The 23701-nt window shown below is 44.1% G+C and overlaps 1 protein-coding gene across 4 annotated transcripts in view; it reads left to right on the top strand.

Annotated features, from left to right (window-relative positions):
* Nucleotides 1-23701, top strand: part of ERICH1 (glutamate rich 1) — a 56131-nt gene that overhangs the window by 12824 nt on the left and 19606 nt on the right. For all 4 annotated transcript variants that reach the window (XR_002339062.1, XM_021075040.1, XM_021075041.1 and 1 more), the window contains exon 3: nt 12119-12250. Coding sequence is in view for 3 of the 4 variants with exons in the window: in XM_021075040.1 (XP_020930699.1) it covers nt 12119-12250 (132 nt within the window). In the remaining variant the exon portion in view is untranslated. The remainder of the gene's footprint in view (nt 1-12118; nt 12251-23701) is intronic.

Below are 23701 nucleotides of genomic sequence, written 5' to 3'. Positions count from 1 at the left end.
ACAGGCCACCTGTGATGTCCTGGCTTTCTGTCCAGATTTGTCCAAACCAGTGTCCTTGGTCTTTTGAAAATTTTAGGGTTTATTTGCATTTTCTTCCCTCTTCTGCTTGATAATTTTAACAGTGATTATTCACCAGTGGTGAGGCCAGTGGAGAAAAAAATGAGGTGGGACAGTTGAGGCTTCACATGTAGGTGGTCCTTTCTCAGGAAAAAAAACTGCAAATTCCAGGCCAGTTCCCCCTTTGAAGATAAATGATAAATAATGACCAGCGGCCCATCACATGTACATTTCCTGGCCAAACGTGATTGACTTTTCATTTTTAAAATTAGTTCAGGGAGCTCCCATTGTAGCACAGTGGAAACGAATCCAACTAATATCCGTGAGGATTCAGGTTCGATCCCTGGCCTCGCTCAGTGGGTTGGGCATCGATTGTTGCCATGAGCTGTGGTGTAGGTCGCAGATGCAGCTCATAGCCTGCATTGCTGTGGCTGTGGTGTAGGCTGGCCCTACAGCTCTGATTTGACCCCTAGCCTGGGAACTTCCGTACGCCACAGGTGCAGCCCTACAAAGCAAGAAAATAAAAAAAAATTTTAAATAAAATCACTTCAAAAAAAAAAAACACTCCAAGACGTTGTTTGCCTTCCTAGATGTGGTTAAGAGACAGCTGTTCACATTAAGATTCATGTTTGCTAAGTCACGTTACATCTGAGTGTAGTGATGACCAGTGAGAAGCTTAGATGGCTTAGCATGTTTTCCAGGTTCACTGGTGGTGTAACGAGGATCAGTACATCAGTTCTTTTTGTTGCTGATTACTGTTCCATTCTGTGGATAGGCTGCATTTGTTTATCTGTTCATCAACGGGTAGACATTTGGGTTGTTTCTGTACTTTAGGGTATTATCAATAATGCTGATTTGAAGACCCCCACACCAGTGTCTGTGTGAACATGTGTTTTCAGTTCTCTTGGCTGTAAGCCTAGAAGTGGAATTGCTGGTCATGTGGTGATTCCATGTCTAACGTTTTGAGGAACCGCCAAACTTTTCCACAAGCAGTTGCACCACTTTTTACCCCATCTGTCGTGCAGGCGGGTTCCGGTTCCTCCACATCCCTGGCAACAGTTGCTCTTTTCTGTTGTCTTGATAGCCGTCCTAGTGGGTGTGAATTTGCCCTCACTGTGGTGTTGGCCATTTGTGTATCTTTTTTAGAGAAATGTACATGTAACTCCTTAGCCCAATTTTTAATTGGATTGTTTGTCTTTTTTTGGGTTGTAAGAGTTGGTTATGATCTGAACTCTAGACCTTTATCAGATCTATGAGTTGCAAATATCTTCTCCCATTCCACAAGTTAGCTTTTCACTTCCTTGATGGTGTCTTTTGAAGTATAAAACATTTTAATTTTGATTAACTCCATTATATCTACATTTTTCTTTCATTATCTGTGTTTTTGTTGTCACATTTAAGAAACTATTGCCAAATCCAAGGTCATTTTTCATCTAAGTTTTCTTCCATGAGTTTTGGTAGCATTTATCCATTTTGAGTTCATGATGTCTGTTATGTGAAGTAGAGTTCCTGATTATTCCTATGCCAGTGGATACCCTCCTGTTGAAGACTGCCCTTTCCCCCTTGAGTATACTTGGCACCCTTGTCAAAATTGGCCATGGATCTTTAGGTGCATTTGTGGGCTCTCAGTTCTATCCTATTGGTCTCAGTGTCTGCCCTTAAGCCAGTGCCACAATGCTTTAATTATTGTAGCTTTGTAGTAAGTTTTGAAATCAGAGTAAGTCTTCCAACTTCATTGTTTTCCAAGATAGTTTTAGCTTTCAGAGTCCCTTTGCAATTCCATCTGAATTTTAGAATCAGCTTTTCCATATCTGCAACAACAAAAAAAGGCAGTCGGAATTTTAATATAAATTGCATTGAATTTGCAGAACACTCTGAGGATTATTGCATCTTAATATTAATTTATCCAATCCATGAGTTTAGGATAGCTTTCCTTTTAAGTCATCTTTAATTCCTTTTAACAATAGTAGTTTTCATTATAAATTCTACACTTAAAAACAAACTTATTCCAGAGTATTTTATTCTTTTTGATAACTATTATAAATGGAATTGTTTTCTTTTTTGGAATATTCATTGCTAGTATATGGAAATACTAATAAATCCTTTCACCTTGGATTAGACAATAGTTTCTTAAATATGAGAATATAGCTTTTTGTGTATTGATCTTGTATCCTGCAACTTTGCCAAACCTATTACCTCTAAGCGTTTTGTGTGTGTGAGGATTCTTCGGGTTTTCTATGTGTAAGGTCACATCTGTGAGTGGGGATACTTTCCTTCTTCCTGTTCAGTCTGGATGCCCTTTCTTTTCTTTCTCAACTAATTACCTTGTTAGAACTTTAGTATAAGGTTGAAGAATAGTGGCAAGACTGTAAGTCCTGGTCCATTCTGATCTCAGGGGGAGGCAGTGCCCAGGCTTCCTCAGTGGAGTGTAATGTCAGCTATCAGGTTCCATGGTGCCATTTGTCATGTCAGAGCTCCTGCTGTTCCTAGATTGTTGAGTGTTTTTGTTTTTTTTTTTTTTATTGTGAAAGAGGAAAATATTTTTTTGAAGCCATATATCCCAGGAATTTTGAAGGAAAAGCATGATAATTTATTTTAAGGCTGAAGGCAAAACAGTGAAATCACAACAAATAGACAAATAAAAGCTGTATGTAGGTCATATGAAAAATTCTGTAAAGGTCATTTTGAGAGTTCCCTTGAAAGCATGAGGCTCGCGGAGGAGGCGTTTGGTGAAAATCCGAGCCGCAATAGTGCCACGTCTTTTTAGTATGAAGATGCAGTAAATGCGGGAAGGGGCCTTGGCCAGTCAGTCCTTGGATGAGGTTGAGAAAGTGTTCTTTGAACAGTTAGGACAAAGCATGGTGATTATGATTTGTTCACTTTACAGAAGCACTTTTACTTTTTTTGGTTTTTTTTTTAGGAGAGTGTTGGTAATTCCGCTTCTTCTTAAAGGCGAGGGCATAATCTGTAAACAGCCACAACAACCAATATTTTGGTGAATTTCTGTTACCCAGGAGCCCATATTGACCCTTTTTTTGTTACTGCTTTAGTATTATTTTAATTTATCAGTTGTATCTGCATATATTTATCTTGTTTTTTATTACAATTTTTATTTTTTCCATTATAGTTGGTTTAGAGTGTTCTGTCAATTTCTACTGTACAGCAAAGTGACCCAGTCATACATATATATTATATATCTGTATAAAATATATATATATATATACATATATTCTTTTTCTCACATTATTCTCCATCATATATATCTACACATATATTTTTAAAATTTTTTTGGGGGGTGTCTTTTTTAGGGTTGCACCTGCGGCACATGGAGGTTCCCAGGCTAGGGGTCAAATTGGAGCTGTAAACGCCAGCCTATGCCACAGCAACACGGGATCCAAGCCGCGTCTGCGACCTACACCATACAGCTCATGGCAACGCCAGATCCTTAACCCACTGAGCGAGGCCAGGAATCGAGCCCGTGTCTTCACTGATACTAGTCAGGTTCGTTGACTGCTGAGTCATGATGGGAACTCCTCTACATATATTTTAAAGAGTCAAATAATCCCACAAGAATTTAAAAAAGCAGGCTCATCCTGCTGAGCACCATAGCACAGACACACCTATTCCAAAGGCAGCAGCCATCCCAACTGGGGACTTGTCACCCTGTCCCTAAATGCACACTGTCCATGCTTCCCATTTGTTCTGTTCTCCAGCCTTATCTGTTGACTCTCAAGGGGGCTGAGGGTTTGGTCCCTCATCCCCACCAGAGGCGAGCATGCCCCCCCAGCCTGCATCCTTCTAGGACACGTTGGTCCTTCTCCTTGGGCCTGTCTCCCGCCTTCACCACTTGGGAGTTGATACCTGTCACTCTTTCCACCCACATCTCAGAGCATGGGATCATTCTGTCTCATACTTTAGTGGAGTTGGTGGAGCTTGATGAATTTAGTCATTGTCCTGGGTTCTTTGTGTGTTTGCTTAGTTGTCTACATACTTCCAGTGTTTCCCCAAATCTTGGCCTCGCTCCCTGAATCTCAGCTGCCTCTGATACAGTCAGCTGTGCCAGTTTTCCCTCTGGAGCCTCTCTGCCTGTGGTCCTGACCCTGCCTGGCCTGTCTCCTCCGCTGCTTGCACCCTCCCCACCTCCACCCTGCGGAGGTGCCTCTAGCCCCCCGGACCTCCTTGATTTTCCCTTGTTAGGTTTGCTCCTTCAAACACATTCCCTAGTAGCTTCCGGAAAAGTGGACTTGGGAGATAAATATCTGGGGAACTTTGAATTAAAAAAAAAAAATTTGGTTTCAGATTACTTTTTCCTATTCTTTTCCATTATAGTTTATTACGGGATAATGAATATAATTTGCTGGGCTGTACAGTGGGACCTTGTTGTTTATCTGTTTTTTTTTTTTTTTTTACATTTTTTAAACGATTTTTATTTTTCTGTTATAGTTGGTTTACAGTGTTCTGTCAGTTTTCTACTGTACAGCAAAGTAACCCAGTCACACATACATATATGCATTCTTTTTTCTCACATTATCATGCTCCATCTCAAGTGACTAGATATAGTTCCCAGTGCTATACAGCAGGAGCTCATTGCTTATCCATTCCAAAGGCAATTGTTTGCATCTATTAACTCCAAATTCCCAGTCCATCCCATTCCCTCCCCCTTAGCAACCACAAGTTCATGCGCTTCTTTTCTGTGGAAAGGTTTATTTGTGCTGTATATTAGATTCCAGATATGAGTGATGTTTTCTATATAGTAGTTTGTATCTCTTAATTCTCAGCACCGAATTTATCCCCACCTCCCTCCCCCACTTTCCTCTTGGGTAACCTTAAGTTTGTTCTCTATGTCTGTGAATCAGTTTCTATTTTGTAAATGAGTTCACTGTGTCTTTTTTTTTTTTTTTCCTTCCTTTTAGGGCCCCACCTGTGGCATGTGGAAGTTCCCAGACTAGGGGTCAAATTGAAGCTGCAGCTGCCAGCCTATACCACAGCCACAGCCACAGCAACACCGGATAGGAGCTGCATCTGCAACCTACACCACAGCTCATGGAAATGCCGGATCCTTAACCCACTGAGCAAGGCCAGGAATCAAACCTGCATCCTCATGGATACTAGTCAGGTTCCTAACCCACTGAGCCGAAATGGGAACTCTCACTGTGTCATGTTTTAGATTCTATTTGTAAGTTATATCGTATGGTATTTGTCTTTCTCTGTTTGACTTACTTCACTTAGTATGATAATCTCTAGATCCAAGCATGTTACTACAAATGGCATTATTTCATTCTTTTTATGGCTGAGTAGTATTCCATTGTATGTGTGTACCACATCTTCTTTATCCATTCATCTGTCTGTGGGCATTTAAGTTGTTTCCATATCTTGGCTATTGTAAATACTACTGCTATGAACATTGGGGTGCATGTACCGTTTTAAATTAGAGTTTTGTCAGGATATATCCAGGAGAGAGATTGTTGGATCATATAGCAACTCTATAAAAGATATTTTTTTTCTTTTCTTTTCTGTTTTGTTTTTTTTTTTTTTTCCGCAGCCACAGCATGTGGAAGTTCCTGGGCCAAGGATGAAACCCACACTGCAATTGCAGCCTGAGCCACACAGGAACATCCAAAAAAAATATTTTATTCTTACACTTGACAGTTTCACAGGGTTTGAAATTCTGAGTTAGAAGTCATTTTCGCTCATAGTTTTGAACGAAGCCTTGACTTGTTGAGAAGTCGGGTGTCATTCTGATTCTCAGTCCCGTTGAATAGAATTGGTTTTTCACCCGCCTTGGGATTATTTTAGGTTTTCCTTTTTCACCCAGTGAATTGAAATCTAACACTGCATTTTCAGTGAGGGTCTGTTTTTATCACCATACTGGGTATTCATGGGCCCTTTTAGTGCAGAATCAGGCTAAAAATTGTTTCCTTGGTGATTTCTGTGCTGTCATCCTGAGGGTCATCAGACTTTGGGGCTCCCAGGTGATCACATCTTTTCCTCTTCCAGTTCATTTTCCGTGTCTTAGCGGTCTTGGTCTCCTTTCCCCGTGATCTTCTCAAGTCTGTCCCCACACTTGCGCTATTCCTCATTTCTGTGATCCCATTGGTGCTTCTTCAGAGGTGGAATAGAGGGTGAGGTCCCCAGCATTCACTTTGGGAAGACTCCCCAGAGACCCAGGGTCTGCCCTCTGTTGGCGCATGGAGCTGGCCTGCCAGGGCTCCCACCTGCCTCTTGGCCCCCTTGCCAGCCGTCAGCTCTAGAGGCTTCTTTCTGGATGCTGTCCAGGCAGATCTATCTGCTAGGTAGCTGCCCCTGCTTCTGGGCTCAGTGTCCTCGGGGCTGCTCCCCCATCCTCTATGCTTCCCACCCACCTGCTCTCATGCCTGGGCTGGGGGAAACAGCAATGAAGGCACTTGCTCAATGAGGCCTGGTCGGCATCGTGATTGCTGGTGGGCATCCCTTTGGCTGGGCTGGGCGCCTCCCAGAGCCAGCCCTACACCCCAGGACTCCATGGCTGCCCCAGGCCACAGTCACAGAGACCCTTCCCACGTCCTCTGGCTGTTCTCTTGTTTTTTTTCCGTGGCTGCTGCTCTCCATTTACAGAAGGAGGGTCTTCTGGGTGGAGAAGCCACATTGGGACCTGGTAGAGGCCTTGAGTAAAGAAAGTGAACTATTCTAATGATGGGTGACAGTTATTCTAATGACAGGTCAGATGTTTTCCATTTCTTTGCTTTCAGCAAAATTGAAGGAAATAATTGAGTTATCAGCTGATAGATTATTAAAAAGAATCTTTTATGATGGATTTCTCTGTGATTTATAGTGTGTAAGTCAGAAAGAATTAAATGAAGTAACATTGCTATTGAAAAATCTCTATACACTGTCATGTACTTATTGATGTGTTCAGTTTCTCAGCAGCTGTCTCTGTAAAAATGAAAAATAGGTTGAAATGCATGTTAGAACCCTGACTTATTTATTATACCAGTAATAAATCTCTTCCATGTTTCTTTCTTCTAATTAAGAGACTCATTTCCAAAAGGATTTAACTTTGTATTGAATAATTATCAAAAGTAATTATTATTTTGATCAATTGCATTCTACTAATTGTAATAATTCAGAAAGAATAGGAACTTAGTACCATAGAAATTTTTAAAAGAATGAAATTTGGGAAGTGTGAAGTGTTAAAATCATTGTATTAGGGCAGAATTGGAGGAAGGTCAGAGTTCCAGAAGAAAAAAGGTTGGTTTAGGATTTCTGACTGAGCTAAGAGCTTGTTAATGCATTTTAGATGGATGAAGGTACCTATCTAGTTGCTGTGGACCTTAGATTCCCTTAGATACACATAAAAGAGGGATGTTAGGAGTTCTCACTGTGGCACAGTGGGTTAAGAATCCTACTGAAGCAGCTTAGGTTGCTGCAGAGGTGCAGGTTTGATACCTCGCCCAGGGAAGTGGGTTAAGGATCTGGCATTGCTGTGGCTGTGGCATAGGTTGCAGCTGCAGCTCAGATTCAATCCTGGCCTCATATGACTTCCATATGTCATGAGTGTGGCCATAAAAATTTTTTTAATTGTTTTTTAAAGAGGAATATTACAAGTTCATTTTAAATATCTTTTTACAGTAGAGGAAAATTAGGTCTTTCTCTGGCAGCTCCAAAATATGCATGGGGCACAAGGTTTTAAAACATACAAAAATAGCAAGTGGGGTGGCTGGGGGGCGGGGTCTGTCAGGCAGGCTGCATGGCCTCAGTTTGTCTTGCTGTGTACATACTGTTTATAGAAACGTCTACATGTCTGGAGTTGACCATAGAAATGTTGAAAAGCTGTTTTTTTTAAGGCCGCATACACGGCTTATGGAGGTTCCCAGGCTAGGGGTCCAATCGGAGCTGCAGCTACAACATACACCACAGCTCAAGGCAACACCAGACACTTAACCCACTGAGTGAGGCCAGGGGTTGAACCTGCATCCTCATGGATGCTAGTCAGATTCATTTCTGCTGAGCCACAATGGGAACTTCCCAAAAAGCTCTTTTTGATACAAGCTGCAATCAGTTTTCCATTAAGATGTGAATATTTTCTTCTAAAACCTTGATAATACCACAGATGCCTCTGAACCATCATCACATAGATCTTTCAAATCTTAACGTTTTGTCATACTTCCTCGAAAGTTTCATGTCATTTAAGAAAAGTAATATATGAACCTTGAGGGCATTATGCTGAATGAGCTCATTCAGACAGAAAAAGGCAAATACAGTGTGATCTCACTTACACATGGAGTCTTAAAAATAGGGACACATAGAAACAGAAGAAACAGAGAGCGGCTGGGTGGGGGATGGGGGGATGTTGGTCAAAGGGCACAACTTCCAGCTGTGGGCTGAATAAATTCCAGGAATCTGACATATGGCATGGTGACTGCAGTTAACAGTACTTGAAAGTTGCTGAGAAAGCAGATCTTAAATGTCCTCACCCAAAGAAGAAATGTAACCATGTGAGGTGAACCCTTCAATGGTCATCATTTAGCAACATATAAATGAAACATTGCATTGTACACCTTAAAGTTACACAGTGTTACAGGACAGCTATGTCCCAGTATAATGACAGGGCTGTAGGTGGAGTCCTTAAATCCCCTCGCCATCCCACTTCCTTTCTTGTCTTCCCAGAATTTGGCAGTCATCATTCCCCTGCATTTTTATTTTACTTTTTTATGGCTACACCCTGTCCAGTACATGGAAGTTCCTGGGTCAGGGATTGAACCTCAGCCGGACCGGCAGCAACACTAGATTTTTTGAACCTACAGCGCCACAGCCGTACTCCTGTTCTGCACTTTTTTTCGTTGTTATATGTACACTTTGTTTTATTTACACAGTGTGGGAGGTTTATAAACTTTGCATTCATCATGGAAGTTGCCATTTATCTTGGCCACTGCCAGGTTCGCTGGCGTGACTGCATCAGTGTTTGCGCTGGTTCTCTGCAATCGGCCTGGCTGTGCGTCGGTGCAGTTTCCCCACATTTCTGGGTCTCTGGGCCTGTGATGTTTATCCTACGTGGGATTGTTCAAGACCTATTCCTTCAAATGTTTTTCTGCCCTCCTTTCTGTCACCTCCCTCGGGGATGGTCTACATACCAGGACCTTGGTGTTGCCTCAGCTCATAGTGCTCCAACCCTGCTGCCTCTTCCTTCCTCTGGGTTATTTGGCCTCCGCTGGGCTGTTTTCCTCCTGTCCCTAGGATGTGGAGGCCAGCTGGGTACAAGCAGCAGATGGGGAAGGCACCAGAGCTGAACGCCACTGCTGTCACAGAGGCGGGGGTCCCAGCCTGGTCCAGAGACATGCATCCAGCTGGGAGACATGGGTGCATAGGAGCAGAAGGCTGTGGGTTGTTCCCAAGAGCTTTACTGCTCATCTCTGCGGTGTAAAATTCTTGCCTGTTTTAGGTGTCTGTTGTGAACCGGCCTCTATAGCATGCATCACCTCAAGAGATGACCAGTGTGCACATACCTGTAGAGAAGATTTGATGTAAGGTCCACCTTCTCGAGACAAATAACCATGTCGAATTTCCCAGAAGAAAGAGTTCTTAGATGAAAGTGCAAGAGTGCTCACAGGACAAGTGAAAGCAAAACCCCAAAGTTCAAGGGCAAGAGGCTGCCTGCGGAAAACTGGCCCCAGATGCTGGGCTGGAGGATGGAGGCTGTGGGTTTGGAGCTGGGTGACCAGCAGCACTGTCTGCAGGCGGCTATTTCATTTTAAACAAAATTAACTGGAGGTGAAAACTCAGTTCCCCAGTCAGACTGCATTTTGAGTAGTAGCCAGCGTGTGGGACGCACAGATGTAGGACGTTTCCATGGTGGCAGCACCTCTGTTGGGACACCACTTGAATGGCACCCACAGTCTAGCTGACATTGAGGAGGGAGGGGCGGGACAGCAGGGTGAAGAACACTGAGTATGTGGGCTGGCCGGAAAAGTGACAGGAGCTGCACTTGGTCTAAATCCCAGGAGGAGCAGAATATAAATCTGAGAAGTGGGGACCGTCACGGGGCTGGGAGGAACCGTGGGACAGCTTTTCCCTGTAAAGCCTCATATGCAGCCCAGAGGCATAAAAGAAAATGTTGATAAGTATACCTTGTAAAGTTTAAAATCCTGCGTGGCAGAAGGAGCCCCGGCCAAGTCTGAAGGACATGATAACAGAGAAGAGAAGTTACAGCTTTTAGTACCGACAAGAGCTTCATGTCCTTTATGTACAGAGCTTGGGAGAGGGAGGGCACCACACGTCCTGCTGACTGCTGAGCACCAGGTAGGGACGTGGCATCTGACCACACCCCAACGTGCACTCTCTACCCAGAAGAGGTGAGGAAGCAGGCCTGGAGGCCTGTCTCCATCCCAGGCTGCCAGCCACGTAGCTGGCAGTGCTGCCTTGGGCCAGCTTTTTCCTCATCACCTCGTGCTTCACTGCCACAAGGCTGCCCATCCACAGCCTGACAATTCAGTGAACAGTAACATTTCCAAGTTCTGTTTGACTTCCTTACTAAGAAAAATTTAGCTGATTAAAAGCTTCCAAAAATACTCTGTGAAAAATGACCAAATATTCCCCGAGAGGGGACAGACTGCTTGAAAGCACATCTCCAACTCTGCCCTTGATTCCAGGAGGAACAACTGGGCAGATCAGATTAATTTAAGAACTACATTCTTGCATCTTAGCTTCAAGAGAATCAAATATATTGATGGCAGAAGAATTTGAAAATATTCCCAGGTCTTTACACTTAAACGTCTTGAAACCACACATTCTGTTGTATATATATTAGTCATTTCATTCAACCCTTGTGGTTATTATTTTAAAATAAAATGTTCAGGGAGTTCCTACTGTGGATTAAGAATCTGGTATGGCCACAACTATGGTGTAGGTTGCAGCTGTGGCTCAGTTTGGATCCCTGGCCCAGAAACTTCCATATGCTGTAGGTGAGGCCAAAAAAGAATGAATGAATAAATGAATAAATACATTTTTTAAATGTTCATTTTTCTGTGAAAGACTCATTGGGACACCCACTTATGTTGGATAAAGAAGGTTACATTGCTGTGTTTTGAATGAACATGGAGATTGAAGTGTTGACCTGGGGGCAGCACCTTAAGCTGCTTTTCTGGATGGTTCAGGTCAATAGGTCCATTTCCAGGGGTGTGTTTGAGGGGACCACGTGGTCAAGTAATAAGGGTGGCCATAGCAGCTGCTTGTGGTAGTGATAGTTCAACCTTTATGTGCAAATCTAGGACAGTGGTTAAATTAATTAAATTTGCCAATAACATGGAACATCATGTAGCAATTAAAGGATTATGTAGATTTAAACATCTTAATATTTTATCATGTTCACTTTTGAATATTATAATATGCAAATGTTATAAAATATGATAATGATAAATATGTGATAAAAAGATAAAATATGTGTAGAGTGATCCCATTAAGATGTGTGTGTGTCTGTGTGCACGTATGCATATGTGTACACACACACACACAGTGCATATGGGTTGTTAGCATATATGGAAAAAAGTTCCAGAAGGTTATTCACCAATGTTGAGATTCATGTTGTGATAATGAGGGGTGTGTTATATGGAGTCTTTTTATTTTCTACTTCTTCCTCGTGAATTAGTTATGTTTTTACATCATATTATAAAAACCCAGAAGTTTACATAATAAGTAACTTAATGTGAACTTAAATAATCATAGCTCATTCATTTTTCCTGGCTGGTTATACAGCTGAGTGGCTCTTCTGCCATAACAAACCCGACTAGTATCCACAAGGATGCGGGTTTGATCCCTGGCCTCACTCAGTAGGTTAAGGATCTGGCATTGCCATGAGCTGTGGTATAGGTCACAGACATGGATCGGATCCTGTGTTGCTGTGGCTGTGGTGGAGCCGGCAACTGCAGCTCCAATTCTATCCCTAGCCTGGGAACTTCCATATGCTGCGGGTATGGCCCTAAAAAGACACACACAAAAAATCAGTATCTGTGGCCGTGACTTCATGCCTTCAGTGAATTTGGAGAATCAAGTAAATGTCTCACGGCATCTTCCCTGCCTCTTCCCGCAGGTAGTGACACTCAGGTCCGGCCTGCACGACGCCTATACACTGTGAGCCTGCCCCCCGAGGGCTGGGCCCCCCCTCCAGAGCCCCCCAGCTTCTCCAGCCCAGAGGGCTCCTCCAGCAGTGAGGACACAGCAGGTAAGAGGCTGGGTGCCTTCAAGGTCTCAGGGTCAGGACTTCACCTGAGCTTTGACCTGAGGGCTTTGGGTGTGGGAGGTACCAGACCTGCCAGTGAGAGTGACTTCCACAGCCTTTTGGGTGGCGATTTTAGGCAAAGAGAGTATGTGAACCAGACTTGGAAAAGGAGGAAAAGCTCGATGGTTACTGTGCCCAGCATTGATGTCCACTTGAATGCCCAGCACCAGTAAGTCAGTTCAGGACGAGTGCCATCTGCAGCTTCTGTGTCCTCTCTCCCCTCACCCACCCCCAGAGGCCCAAGCTGATGTTGACACCCAAGTCCAGCCGCCTCCTCCCTTGGGCTGCGGTTCTGAGCCTGGTTGGGTCGCCCCACCCAGCACTACTGTGATCATCCCTGACCCTGGTCCCTCGTTTGGGCGCCTGGCCAGGGCCTATCCAACTGGACAGTCCTGCTCATTGATGCAGCTCTGGTTTGTCCCTGGGCCATGTGTGCTTGTCATGAGGACAAGAAGGTGCCCAGAAATCCCGAGAACCACTCTGCCGAAAGGGCCCCAACGGCAAGTGCAGGCTTCAAATTCTTACACTTAGGGTTTTTAGGAATGGGTAGGAGGGTTACACAAGAAGGCAGTAATGTTAGCAAACCTAAACAATACTGTTGGACCTTGTTCTAGGACCTCCCTTACTATGTTCAAGTCACTTAAATACCAAGCTGCAGCTTCGGGTGGAGATAGGACGTGCTCCTCCTGCCCAGGATGTTTGGCATCTTCCTGCACATGTGGCGCTGCGTGTCCTTCTCAAGAAACAGGAAACCTTTGGCCTGAGCTGAGAATGGCCCATGTGTATATGCCAAAAGGAAACTGCCCTTCTTGGCAGCCTCTCCTCACATGCTAAGCAGCCTCATTTAGCAAGCAAGCTCACTGCTCTCCGTCTTGGCACATCTGTAGGATGCTGCCCTGTGTGAAGGTCATGATCAGGATCCCTCTAGGGCAGCTGGGACAGTAAGTCATGTCTGTCCACAGAACATACCAACTCCCAGCCATCTTGGGAGGAATTGGCTTGTGTGTCCTGGGGAAGAGGTGGGGTGGCTCCTGGTGAGACACTCTGCAGACTGGGAGCTGGTGGTTAGGAGACACCATGCCTTTCCTGCAGATACTGAGACATGCTCCTGAGTAGCTGGCAAGAAAGCTGACAGGCCATTTAACTTCCAGAAGAAAATGACATTGTCCCCAGTGCAACATCCATCCCCTGGGCTCTCACGTGCTGCACACTGGCCAGCTGCTGACATGCTGGGCTCCATGCTCTGACTGGCTCTTCTGCCATAACAAGTCTCTGATATGTGACAAGAGGTGCTGGGTGGGTCACCCCTACCTGAGAGGTTGGTTTGAGGCCCACTGGGTTAGGCTTAGGGTGCCTCCCAAGGACATGGTCTTCCTGTCTCTGTGCTCTGGGAAATGTCACTTGGAAGTTCACTTGTATGTTCAGTTTCTAGTGTAGGTTAATTTAGGGCACAGAGTGTTCTTTTCTTTTTAGTTTTTTTTAAACTATTATTACAGTTTTGTTTTTTATGCACTGTGCATTCACCGATGTTTATCTAAAAATTCAGGTGAAAAAAAATTCATTTTAGAGTTCAGTACTAGAAAAATGTATTTGCTTTTGTGAACTGTTATACTCTTCTTATCGTATAAGAGATGTGTTACTTATTTGTACTTTTTGCTTTGGCTACCAGGAAGCTCCAGTCTCAGCTGCTTATTGTTTTATTCAATTGCTTTTGTTTTCCTGGACTTCTGTTTTCTGAGTGATACTTTTCCCCACCTCTCAATTGCCTAACTCCTATTTATTTACTTTACTTACTTTTTTTTCATTCAATAATACATTCATTCATTATTTATCTAGTATTATTTCAGTTATCCAGATATCTAAAAACAGTCATTCTCCAGCAATTAAAAATATAAATAAGATGTATTTTTTGCTTTGTAATTTATTTATTTATTTATTTTTGGTCTTTTTGCCATTTCTTGGGCCGCTCCCGTGGCATATGGAGGTTCCCAGGCTAGGGGTCCAATCGGAGCTATAGCAGCCGGCCTACACCAGAGCCACAGCAACACAGGATCCGAGCCGCGTCTGCGACCTACACCACAGCTCATGGCAACGCCAGATCGTTAACCCACTGAACAAGGGCAGGGATCGAACCCTCAACCTCATGGTTCCTAGTTGGATTCGTTAACCACTGTGCCACGACGGGAACTCCTGCTTTGTAATTTAATCAAATAAACTTCCACGCTGCCCTACCCAGCACTTACATTGCTTGTTTTGAATTTAAGATTTAAACTTCTTACTGGAATCTTAGTTATACAGCTAGGGTAAAAGCTATTACATCTGCTATCATAAAACTCAAAAGAAAAATCTTAAATTGTTTTTAACATTTCACATTCTATTTCAGGACATAGATAGAGAGAGATAGATGGATAGATAGATGGATAGATATTTTTAATTTATTTTCTTTGTAGGGCTGCACCCACAGCATATGGAAATTTCCAGGCTAGGGGTCCAATCCGAGCTGTAGCTGCTGCCCTAAACCATAGCCAACAGCAACGCCAGATCTGAGCCACGTCTGTGACCTACACCACAACTCACGGCAACACCATATCTTTAACCCACTGAGTAAGGCCAGAGATCAAACCCATGTCTTCATGTATACTTCATGTATATGGGTTCGTTACTGCTGCACCACCACGGGAACTCCAGGATATATTTTTTAAAAACAGGCAAAAATGTAATGTATTTTAAACAGAAGACAGAATATCTTCAAAACACTTTCTAAAGTATTTTTAAAGTAGGTATTAACTCCTATTTAGATTGAAACCTTGTAGTGTTGATGTTGCCAAGCAGTGCTGGTGCCCTTTTTGGGGGTGAACCAGGTAAATAGTGTCCATTAAGAAGGGCCTGTGTGCTCAGGCTCTAGGAACACAAGGTAGGCAGGGGGCTCAGGACTCGTGCAGAGGGCTTCCAGTGTGCAGTCATACCAGATTCTGTCTGGTGAGTCACCTGGACACAACCAGCACCACCTAGGGTGCCAGGAGGGCCTCCAGAGACATCGCAGTGCTCAGGAACATGAGTGTTCCCATGGGACAGCCGGCTCTGTGGCGCGGGCCCACCATGAGTCACACTGAGAATCTCAGGTCTGGACTTAGTGACTCAGGCAGAGCAGGCAAGGAGGGCCAGTGGGAGGGGCCAGCATGGCCCAGCTCACATTCAGTGACAAGGAGTAAAGTGTGGGCTGAAGAGAGCGGGTCCCACATGGTAGCCTTTGGCAAGCAAGATGGAGGGAAGTCACGGCTGTGCCGTGATGGGCGTCCCTCTGCCAGGGCCTTGGTTCTGACCCCACAGGTGAAGGTGGATGAGAGACTGGTTTCAGGGGCATTCTGTCTGCCCCCTTTGCCTCTGACATGGGGCAGGAGCAGCAGGAAGGTTTCTAACAGGTGGCAAGGGCTGTTGAAAGTCTTTTGTGAGCTCTGGAGCCATGCAGTCTAAAGTACTGTCCCAAGAACTGTCTGATGTACTCCAGAAATTCGCATTTCATACGAGGCATCTTCTGAATCTGATTACGGTGGCTTCCACCTGGGTCGTCTTCAGGGGCTCCTTCCCAGTCAGATGGGGTCTCAGACCCACCCTCCAGGACCTGGAACTGATGGCCCCACCAACACCCCCTGTGGGAGCTCCTGGCCATGGTGCTAAACACATTGGGATGGTGTCATCAGCCATTCACACACCACCTCCCAGAAGCCCCACAAGATTGACAGAATGCGTCTTCTTTGTGCGCTGTACTGTCAGTCCACATGGAGAACTGAATACAGTTGTGCATTTCACTGTTAGGAGTTGGATATTTCATAAACTGGTTTTCTTTTGGGGTGAAACTGTTTCATTCTCTTAACTGATATGTTTTAACTGTAATGGAAATTGCTCCTCCCGTTTCTTTTGGGGAAGCTCTGCTCTTCCCCAGTAATTCCTCTCTCTAAGCGGTGACACCTCATTGCTCCCTACCCCTCCCAGTATGGATGGTGTATACTTGGTCAGCTCATTTTCTGTTTGCACGGGCATCCTGCTGCCCCCAGACCTTAGTAGCCGAACCAAGAATTCAGCCTCTCAACAGAGAGCAGTAAGCCCTAGTGCCCCTCTCCTTCCTCTCCTCAGGGCCAGAACTGCAGCCCTGGTCCCAGGCCTCAGTGTTGACCCCAGCTACCAGTGAGCCAGCAGCAGTTCCACACAGTTGGGAACTAGGCAATCTCAGTGCAGGACGGTCCTTGCACTTTTCACGGCCGCTACTTTCTGTACCATAATCCCCTTTTCTTCTTAACTGAAGTAAAGGTTCTTACTAGCCATACTCCTCTGCCCCCTTTCCAACTTGCAGTGTCCTGTCACTTACGTGCAGGTGCTTGTCCTTGGAAAGCCGGGCAGCATGTCACCTGGGCCAGATCCCATGCAGCCAGAGGTGCATCCTCTCACTCCGAAGGGGCACTGTCCTCCTGCCATCATAGCAGCCCCTCAGCAGCTTAGAAGAGATCCTTGTCTCACAATGAAAAGAGCACAAGTTCCTACCAGCAGGTGAAGTTCTGGAGCCTCCACACAGAAACTGCACGTTTTACACACTCTACACAGAAGGAGGAGCCTCCGTCTTTATAAACTAGAAAACAGGCCAACCTTTGGGAAAGAGGGCATTTCCATCACTGTTATTGCCATCTTTGTGTGTTGGGGGGGGTTGTTTGTTTGCTTTTTAATGAGAGGTATTTTGCTTTTCTTGACCACAGAAATACTTACAGAAAAGTCAGGCATTGTGCAAGATATGCAGGAATTAAAACACCACCTGAGGCCACCAGCCCAAGATTTCAGTAACATATTTAAAACCCTACCCTGTGCCCATCTTATAAGCACGTGCAAATTTCATAGCAGTTGTACGATGTTATATATGCTGCATTATAAACCACTTTCCACACTTACTATGTTATGGAGGTTTTTTTCCCATTTCAGTGCATATAGATATATCATTTTTTTAAGTAGCTAACATCTATTTTATAAAAGGAACTTGTTTCTTACTAGCCTCCCCTTCCCCGCATTGAACAACATTTAGAACTTAAACTCCCTTATACATACATGCACTAGTCTGATTACCTCCTGAATATAAATTCTTGGAGTATTAAGTTTAGGAGTCCGTGTGTTTCTGAATTTGAAGACATACTAACAAACTGTCTTTCAGAAAACTGTTCAGTTTTCGTTTGTGAAGGCAATCTATGGAAATTCCCTTTCTTCTACTGCCTGGACATTTTCAGTCTTTTAAATTTTAGCCAGTTGTTTGGGCAGCATATCTCTTACATTTTCGTGTGAGCCTTAAGAAAAGTCTTTCCAAGCCTAAAAATCTAAATGACAGGTTTGACCTGTCAGTGCCTTTATGGCAAAGGGCACTGAAAACAGGTTCAGAAGCAGAGGCAGGAGAGGTGGTACCTGTACCTTCTACAGTGGACAGAAGTTGGTTTCCTTACCAGGTAACTAGCTTCCGCAGGTCAGTAAGGATGAGCACCAGGTGCAGCACCCGAAGGAATAGGTGACACATGCCAGAACCTTTCAGGGCTCCTGTTTCCATACTTCTGTGTGAAATATTTCACCCATCTGACATGTATTTTGTTAGAACAAGGTGTAGATCCATCTTCATAAAATTCTCCTGTGAGCTCAGGACCCCACCCCCCCGCCCCTGCCTGCTGGGCCCCCAAGACTCCCATCCACCCCTGTCATCCATGTACGAGTTGGTCCTGCCAAGGCCTTGCTCCACGCTGGTCAGTGCAGGTGTCTCATTTGCTGACCTCACATGTCTGTCTGAGACCTGCTACCCTTGCTGGAGCCCCCCTCCAGCCAGCAGGATAGCATCTGGCCCTGTGACGCCCTGGCCTCCGTCTAGCTTCTGCCCTCTGCCTGGTTGCCCCAGTGGGGGCCCTCCCTTCCTAAGTCCTCTCTTGGCCTCTGCCCCAGCCCCACCACTGACACGGAGGCACCCCCTCCCTTTGCCTTCCACCCCATGCCTGATTATCTGTGCAAATTCCTGCTCTTCTGGTCTCACCTCTGCCTCCTGGGAGACAGAGTGCAACTTGCCTGGTTGCAGAGTGTCAGTGTCAGTGCGCCTGGTTGCAGAGTGTCAGTGTCAGTGCGAAGGGCCCTGGGTTTGCAGCCCTGCTGTTGACCTTGCATGTGGTCTTCCTTACTTCTCTGGGCCTCAGTGTCCTTGTCTACCTAATGTCGTAATAATCCTCGACTGGCAAACCCACACACTTGCTATGTCGATCAGACTGGGTTTATTACAAAGCTTGTGCAAACGTGAGCACTGCCAGCTCTTAATTCCCCGAGGCTCCAGTACCTGCTGGAGTTAAGTCTTCAGTCAATGTTTGATGAACCATGTTGAGTAATTATTTATAAAAACAGCCTAAAAGGAAGCACCAGTCCACTCTCCTTGTTCATAATCGCAAGTGGTTTGACTGTATTGACAGGGTTTTTGTGTTCAGATCAAGCTGCAAAGACATTAAAATCAAGTCATTTTTATGGAAAGCTATTATGATTATTATTCTAATGGCAAGTGCAATTGAAATAGTTATTAACTCCGTGCCTTTTGGAATTGTGAGCTAAATGCACAGTTCTGGTATGGCTTCGTCGTGAATTAAACCTCCATCCTCTCAATGTGTTTTGACAGATTTGGGCCTTAGTCTAAGGCAGATGAGTTTTCAGCTCTTATTGGCTCTGTCTGGCCTGAAGAAATCCTGACTTGTGATTTCTTTGAGGCGTCTCGGGTACAGAGCAGAGCAGGCCCTCTGAGCTCACCTGACTGATAAGCAAGATTTTCACCCAGTGCAGCCAGAGTCTAAGTAGAGCCCTCAGTGGCTCTCAGCTGAGGTCCTTTGACCAGGGCCACATTCCACACACATCACACTGGCTCAGGGGTGTGACACAATCACAGTCAGAGTTGGCAGGTTTCATTCTTGTCCTGATGGAGCATGTAATTGTGTGCAGCCTTTCCTTTCTCACAGGGACTTGAGGGTAAGTGAGGGGCAGTGGAGGTGGGGTCATCCTGAATGGAGGGACCGTCATGCCATGCTCAGTCCAGGCAAGAACAAAGGCCAGACTTGGAAAAGACTTCATGCATTCTTAGAGCACCAAAAAAGGCCTGGGTTTTTTCTAAAAGACAGTCTAAAACTGTCTTATATGCTCATGTTTTTTGTTTCTTTGGTATCTGTTGGCACACACCTGATACCTGGATCCCTCCTGGTACAGTAGAGTGAGCCAGCATAACTTTAGATGTATTTTTGACTTAAGGAGACGTGGCCAGAAATTAATTTTGAAATAATTCCCAGTAGATTCTGCACAGTTTTCTAACATGTCTTTATTTAAAAAACAAAAAAAAAAAAACAAAAAAACAACCCACATATTCATAAGATACTTGGTTAGAGAAGTATTAAACATATACACCACTTTAGCTTATTGTAAGTGAATTCATTACAATAATAGAACAGATTAGGAATACTTCTATTGGATAATAGTTCATATTTATTCAACTAATAAAAGTTATTGATTAGTATTTCTTCAACTCATAGACATTCCAGAAAGAGATATTGAGAAAAGAAGCTCGGAAATTATTTAAGATGAAGATGCCCACTCTTGGCACTTTATTCAACATAGTATTGGAAGTCCTAGCCAGTGCTGTTAGGCAAGAAAAAGAAATAGAAGTTATCCAAGAAGTTCCCATCATGGTTCAGTGGTTAACGAACCCAACTAGTATCCATGAGGACGCAGGTTCAATCCATGACCTTGCTCAGTGGGTTAAGGATCCGACATTGCCATGCACTGTGGTGTAGGTCGTAGACATGGCTTGGATCCTGCATTGCTGTGGCTGTGGTGTAGGCCAGCAGCTATAGCTCCGACTCTACCCCTAAGAAGTCATCCAAGTCAGGAAAGAAGAAGTAAAACTGACTCTGTAATAAAGTTGCAGGCTACAAAATCCATTTTAAAAGATCACTTGCGTTTCTTTCCACTAACAATGAAGTATCAGAGAAGTTAGGAAAACAATTTACAATTTAAATTTACAATTGCATCAAAAAGAATAAAATACCTAGGAATAACTTTAATGATGGAGGTAAAAGATCTATACATGAAAACTATAAGGTGAGGGAAATTGATCATGACAAATGTAAGTAAGTGGAAATATATTTCATGCTCATGGATTGGAAGAATTAGTACTGTTAAAATGTACATGCTGTCCAAAGCAATCTACAGATTCAATGCAATCCCTGTCAAAATTCCAAGGGAATTTCTCATAAAAATAGAACAACCTTAAAAATATGTATGGAATCACAGAGGACCCTGAATAGCCAAAGCAATGCTGACAAAGAAGGACAAAGCTGTAGGTAACATGCTTCCTGACCTCAAACTATATTACACAGCTATCAAAATACTGTGCTATTAGTATATAAAGACAAACATAGATGAATGGAACAGAATAGAGAGCCCAGAAATAAATCCATGTATATATAGTCATTTAATTTACAACAAAAATATACAATGGAGAAAGGACAGCCTCTTCAATAAATTTTGTTGGGAAAACTGAACATTTACATGCAAAAGAATGAAACTAGACCCCTATCTAAAAACTAACCCAAAATAAATTTAAGACTTGAATGTAAGAACTGAAACCATGAAACTCCTAGAAGAAAACATAGTGGTAAGCTCCTTGACATCAATCTTAGCAATGATTTTTTTGGCTTTAATACCCATCTGTATCCTAAAATAATGAAGTAGTGTAAGAATCTTGTGAATTCTGGATATAAATTCCATCGCATTCTCACATCCAGTCAGATTCTTAATCTCAAGGTAATCAGAGCCAAATGGGAAACTGCTTTGCACAAGAGCATCTGCTCTGAAGGAGTAGTTGGTCACATTAGAGCCAGGGTCATGGATCTCCTCTGTGTCCAGAGGTTGACCTTGTGAAGGTGACCTGTCACCCTGTTCCCTGGGGAATGTCATTTTCAGGATCTCTGGGAACTTCACGTGAAACAACTGCCAGGGCCACCATTAGCCATCCTGGGATTCTTTATGTTGGAATATGGAAGCCATTGGCTGGGTGCGGGACCTATATTAACTCATTGAGAGCCAAAGAAACTTCCTGTCAGTAAAAGTCAGGAGGCCCAGACTGCTACCTACCTAAGTTCACCATAATCACTGATAGGGAGAGGGAAAGCCTGAATATGAGAATCCTTTCTGATTGTATGAACACCAAGGGGTAATGCCTACAATCAGGACAAACGTGGATTTAAATGCACCACGTGTGGCCATCCTTCAGGCTCCAAAAGACAGTTGGCTCATACTCATGGAAAGATAAATAAGCAGCTTTTGCTCTCGACTTTCAGAGCACGTGGAGTTCTGTCCCCGATCGCACTGTTTCTGCAGCGTGGCTGGATCTGAAATGCAAGCTGTTGATTAGAACCTAGTGTGTCAGACAGAGAAACAGCAGTGACTATGACAGGATCCTCAGTCCTGCGGCGCTTAGAGGTTAGTGAATGAGGAAAGACAATACCAGATTTGGGCCCTGAGTACTGAGTGTTATTGATGATACAGACAGACCATGTGCCCTGGGATCACAGCAGATGGAGAATGTAACCGTGGGAATGCGCTACAGGGCTTGAGGCTGGAGCTGGTAAGAAAAAGTTGGCGATAACCAGAGGAACGATTTTAGTCATAGGCGGAGAACGAGGCATCGTGAAAAGTTCTGGTGTGTTCAGCATGGAAAATAATGTAAACGGTCAAGTTTATTATTTCTCCATAACTTTATAAATTATTTTATATTACTTGGAGTTGTGCATGTAACCCAGCCAAACAGCTACATTCTATTTTTCTTTTCTTTTCTTTTTTCTTTTCTTTCTTTTCTTTCTTCTTTTCTTTTCTTTTCCTTTCTTTTCTTTTCTTTTCTTTTCTTTTCCTTTCTTTTCTTTTCTTTTCTTTTCTTTTCCTTCCTTTTCTTTTCTTTTATGGCTGCCTCACAGCATATGGAGTTCCCCAGGCCAGGGATCAGATCCAAGCTGCAATTGTGACCTATGCCACACCTGCAGCAAAGCACAATCCTTAACCCACTGTTCTAGGCCAAAGATCAAACCTTTGTCCCAGCACTGCAAAGACAACCTGTTGTATCACAGTGGGAACTCCCATTGTTTTTTTAAAAATAATCATGTTCAGTTATGTGTTGCCATTGCCCAGTGGTCTATAGGTTGTGCTAGAAATGCTAACACTTAAAAAATAAACAGATCTTTGTATCGATTGTTAATGCCCACATCATATCTAATTTATAACAGGCATTACTGTTTTTCAAAAGAAATGTTGAACCTCATGTGTAAATTAACTGGATATCTTTTTTTTTTTTTTCTTTTTAGGGCTGCACCCACCTGTAGCATAGGGAAGTTCCCAGGCTAGGGGGTCAAATTGGAGCCACAGCCACGGCAACGCCAGATAAGAGCCACATCTGTGACCTATACCACAGCTCACAGCAACACCGGATCCTTAACCCACTGAGCGAGGCCAGGGATCAAACCTGCATCCTCGTGGAAACTAGTCGGGTTCTTAACCTGCTGAGCCACGATGGAAACTCCTAATTGGATATTCTTCACGCTAAGTTACATCAAGATGTTGTACTTAGGAAGCAAACACGAAGATGTTTCTTTTGGGGAAATCATCTTAAGCACCAGGCTGCCACAGCAGGTACAGAAATTTAGAGTGGTTAACCTTGCAGTAGCTGCTGTCATTCATCTGTGAGAACACGAGAGACTCGAGAGACAGATATGTCGCCTCAGAGGGCTTCAGATGATGAGTATTTCTTCAGATTAAATAATTAGTTCTATCAGTTACCATGAACAAGACTCAAAAAGAGCAGGGTGGTCATGTGACCTCCAACCCCAGGAGCATGTCCAGCACCCCTGTCACCTCTAATCCCAGAAGCACGTCCAGCAAGCACCTTGAGGCTCTGACAAGAGTCTCTCCATCCCCTGCACTCACATGCTGTCTCCTGAGAGCTGGGCATCCCCATCCCTGCTTCCTGCCCACTTGCCTGTGGCCCGTGCTTCTGTGACAGACTCTGGAACTTACGGCCTGGAGCCGAGGGACCAGCATCCCACACAGGGATCAAACCTGCAGGTTCAGGCCCAGAAATGGGCTCATCAAAGGCTGCAATGAAATGTTTAGGATACACAAGATCATAGAAAGGTTTTAATTAAGGATCTGGCCTTGACGTGAGCTGTTGCAGATGCAGCTCGGATCTGGCACTGCTGTGGCTATGGCGTAGGCTGGAAGTCGTAGCTCCAATTAGACCCCTAGCCTGGAACCTCTGTATGCCGTGGGTGCGGCCCTAAGAAAGGACAAAAGACCAAAAAAAAA

This window comes from Sus scrofa, chromosome 15, assembly GCF_000003025.6.
Source record: "Sus scrofa isolate TJ Tabasco breed Duroc chromosome 15, Sscrofa11.1, whole genome shotgun sequence".
Taxonomy (NCBI): Eukaryota; Metazoa; Chordata; class Mammalia; order Artiodactyla; family Suidae; genus Sus; species Sus scrofa.
Note: the sequence above shows the minus strand (reverse complement) of the source record. Positions and strands in the feature narration are given on the sequence as shown.